Genomic DNA, 2,500 nt, shown 5'->3' on the forward strand with positions numbered 1-2,500 from the left:
TTGCTGATTGGCTACAAGGACAGAGAGAGGTCATAGGTCATGTCCAGCATGTTGTTTGTGTTTGACTTTGAGGCGCTGATTAGCACGGTGTTGTTTATGTTCCTGTAATTTATTCGTTGTTTTTTTTCCTACGTTTACTTAAAAAAGTATAGAAGTATAAATAAGACGCGTATGCATTTATTTAGTGTAGGACGTAAGCGATGTTAAGGCACTTTATACGACAGGTTACAGTTTGTGCCTAATGTGTTGTTGCTAGTTCAGTGTGTGTAGGTGTGTGTAGGTGTGTGTGTAGGTGTGTTTCAGTGTGTGTAGGTTTGGGTCAGTGTGTGTGTGTGTAGGTTTGGGTCAGTGTGTGTGTGTGTAGGTTTGGGTCAGTGTGTGTGTAGGTTTGGGTCAGTGTGTGTGTGTAGGTTTGGGTCAGTGTGTGTGTGTAGGTTTGGGTCAGTGTGTGTGTAGGTTTGAGTCAGTGTGTGTGTGTGTGTGTAGGTTTGAGTCAGTGTGTGTGTGTAGGTTTGAGTCAGTGTGTGTGTGTAGGTTTGGGTCAGTGTGTGTGTGTAGGTTTGAGTCAGTGTGTGTGTGTGTAGGTTTGAGTCAGTGTGTGTGTGTGTAGGTTTGGGTCAGTGTGTGTGTGTAGGTTTGAGTCAGTGTGTGTGTAGGTTTGAGTCAGTGTGTGTGTGTGTGTGTAGGTTTGGGTCAGTGTGTGTGTGTAGGTTTGGGTCAGTGTGTGTGTAGGTTTGGGTCAGTGTGTGTGTAGGTTTGAGTCAGTGTGTGTGTAGGTTTGGGTCAGTGTGTGTGTGTGTGTAGGTTTGAGTCAGTGTGTGTGTGTAGGTTTGAGTCAGTGTGTAATACACGTTAAACATGCAGGTGTTCAGGAAGCTGGTGTGCGGTGTGTGTGTTAGTCTGAACAAACACACAGGAGGTGTTCGGACACTCAGCACTTCTTCACACAGGGCCCAGTCTGTAATGCAAGCTTGGGTCATTGATCAGTACGGAGACAACAGTGTGCTGAGATTCACCACAAACGCTGCTTTTCCTGTTCTACACTATCCAAATGAGGTGATAATCAAAGTGCAGGCAGCCGGACTCAATCCTCTGGATGTCAACATGAGAGGCAGGTGTCGGGGTTAAAGCTGTGGTCTGTTACTTACTTAAAGTGGCCTTCAGCGTCGTATAGGACTATTTTTTTTGTTTAGTAAATATTATCATGAAAAAAAAGGACAACCAAAGATTTTTCACGTGTATGATGACGTTAAATTGGCTAAATTGGGTTTAGCCACGCCCACAAAGTTCTATATAAGGCAAAAGGTGACAAAACACATGGAACAAAGAGAGAGAGAGAGAGAGAGAGAGAGAGAGAGAGAGATGAGTCTTGCGGTAAATGACAGTAATGCATTTCAGCCATTTCATCTAACACAGACTCTCAGTAAAGCTTTCTCTCTTTATGGGGTGCCATTACTTTTGATCTGACATACTGGTCACTATATACACTGTAGTGACAAATGATTTTTATGAATCTCTGCAGTCAAAACTGAACTATGTTTTATTAATTGTCCTCTGTGTACCTCTTCCAGGAGGTTACGGTGCTGCCACTATGGCCATGAAACGCGACCCTCTGAACATTAACAAGTCTAGCAGCGAGTTCCCTCTGATCCTGGGCCGTGACGTGTCAGGGGTGATCATGGAGTGTGGCCTGGACGTGGGCTACTTTAAACCTGGAGATGAGGTAAGACAAAACACCATCATCATAAACATTTATTTTTGGCTGTGAAATCCTGGAGGGACCGAATCATTTCCATTCAGGCACATGATTAGTCACAAGAGAAAATCTGCTTCAGACACTGAGGTGGTCTGTGTTTAGGGAACTAGAAACACTGGACAACAGGCAGACTTTTATTTCATTTACACTGGTTCTGTTTGTGTAGTATTACAGTATTGTAGTAATTATTTAATGTTCCTGTGACAAAGTTTTCTAATGAGTCTTGACCCTGAGTTTTACTGACTGTAACTCTGTGTGTGTGTGTGTGTGTGTGTGTGTGTCAGGTTTGGGCTGCGATTCCACCATGGAAGCAGGGCAGTTTGGCAGAGTTCGTGGTGCTCAGCGCTAACGAGGTAACTGAAGTGAATCAGAGTAAAGAGCTGGTGATGTTTATTAAACTAACACGTTTCTCTTATGCCTTCATTCAGTCATTTATTATTCACTTCAAACACTACGTTCATGATGAAGCTGTTTCCTCAAACACGTTTTTAAGTGTCCAAGCAAAGCTGTGTGAGTGTGTGTCTGTGTGTCTGTGTGTGAGTGTGTGTGAGTGTGTGTCTGTGTGTGAGTGAGTGTCTGTGTGTGTGTGAGTGAGTGTCTGTGTGTGTGTGAGTGAGTGTCTGTGTGTGTGTGAGTGAGTGTCTGTGTGTGTGTGAGTGAGTGTCTGTGTGTGTGTGAGTGAGTGTCTGTGTGTGTGTGAGTGAGTGTCTGTGTGTGTGTGAGTGAGTGTCTGTGTGTGTGTGA

General features: G+C 44.0%; 1 protein-coding gene across 2 annotated transcripts in view; it reads left to right on the forward strand.

Annotated features, from left to right (window-relative positions):
• The first annotated feature begins 39 nt into the window (after window positions 1-39).
• The window catches only part of rtn4ip1 (reticulon 4 interacting protein 1), a 14,356-nt gene continuing 11,895 nt past the window's right edge, over window positions 40-2,500 (forward strand). The window contains exons 1-4 of one of the 2 annotated variants that reach the window (XM_060880630.1): window positions 40-410; window positions 829-1,111; window positions 1,572-1,723; window positions 2,041-2,109. In XM_060880630.1, the coding sequence (XP_060736613.1) occupies window positions 859-1,111; window positions 1,572-1,723; window positions 2,041-2,109 (474 nt within the window). In that variant the 5' untranslated portion in view covers window positions 40-410; window positions 829-858. Of the gene's footprint in view, window positions 411-637; window positions 657-804; window positions 1,112-1,571; window positions 1,724-2,040; window positions 2,110-2,500 lie in introns of those variants that run through there. The other variant, XM_060880629.1, reaches the window with a different exon arrangement.

This window comes from Tachysurus vachellii, chromosome 10, assembly GCF_030014155.1.
Source record: "Tachysurus vachellii isolate PV-2020 chromosome 10, HZAU_Pvac_v1, whole genome shotgun sequence".
NCBI lineage: Eukaryota > Metazoa > Chordata > Actinopteri > Siluriformes > Bagridae > Tachysurus > Tachysurus vachellii.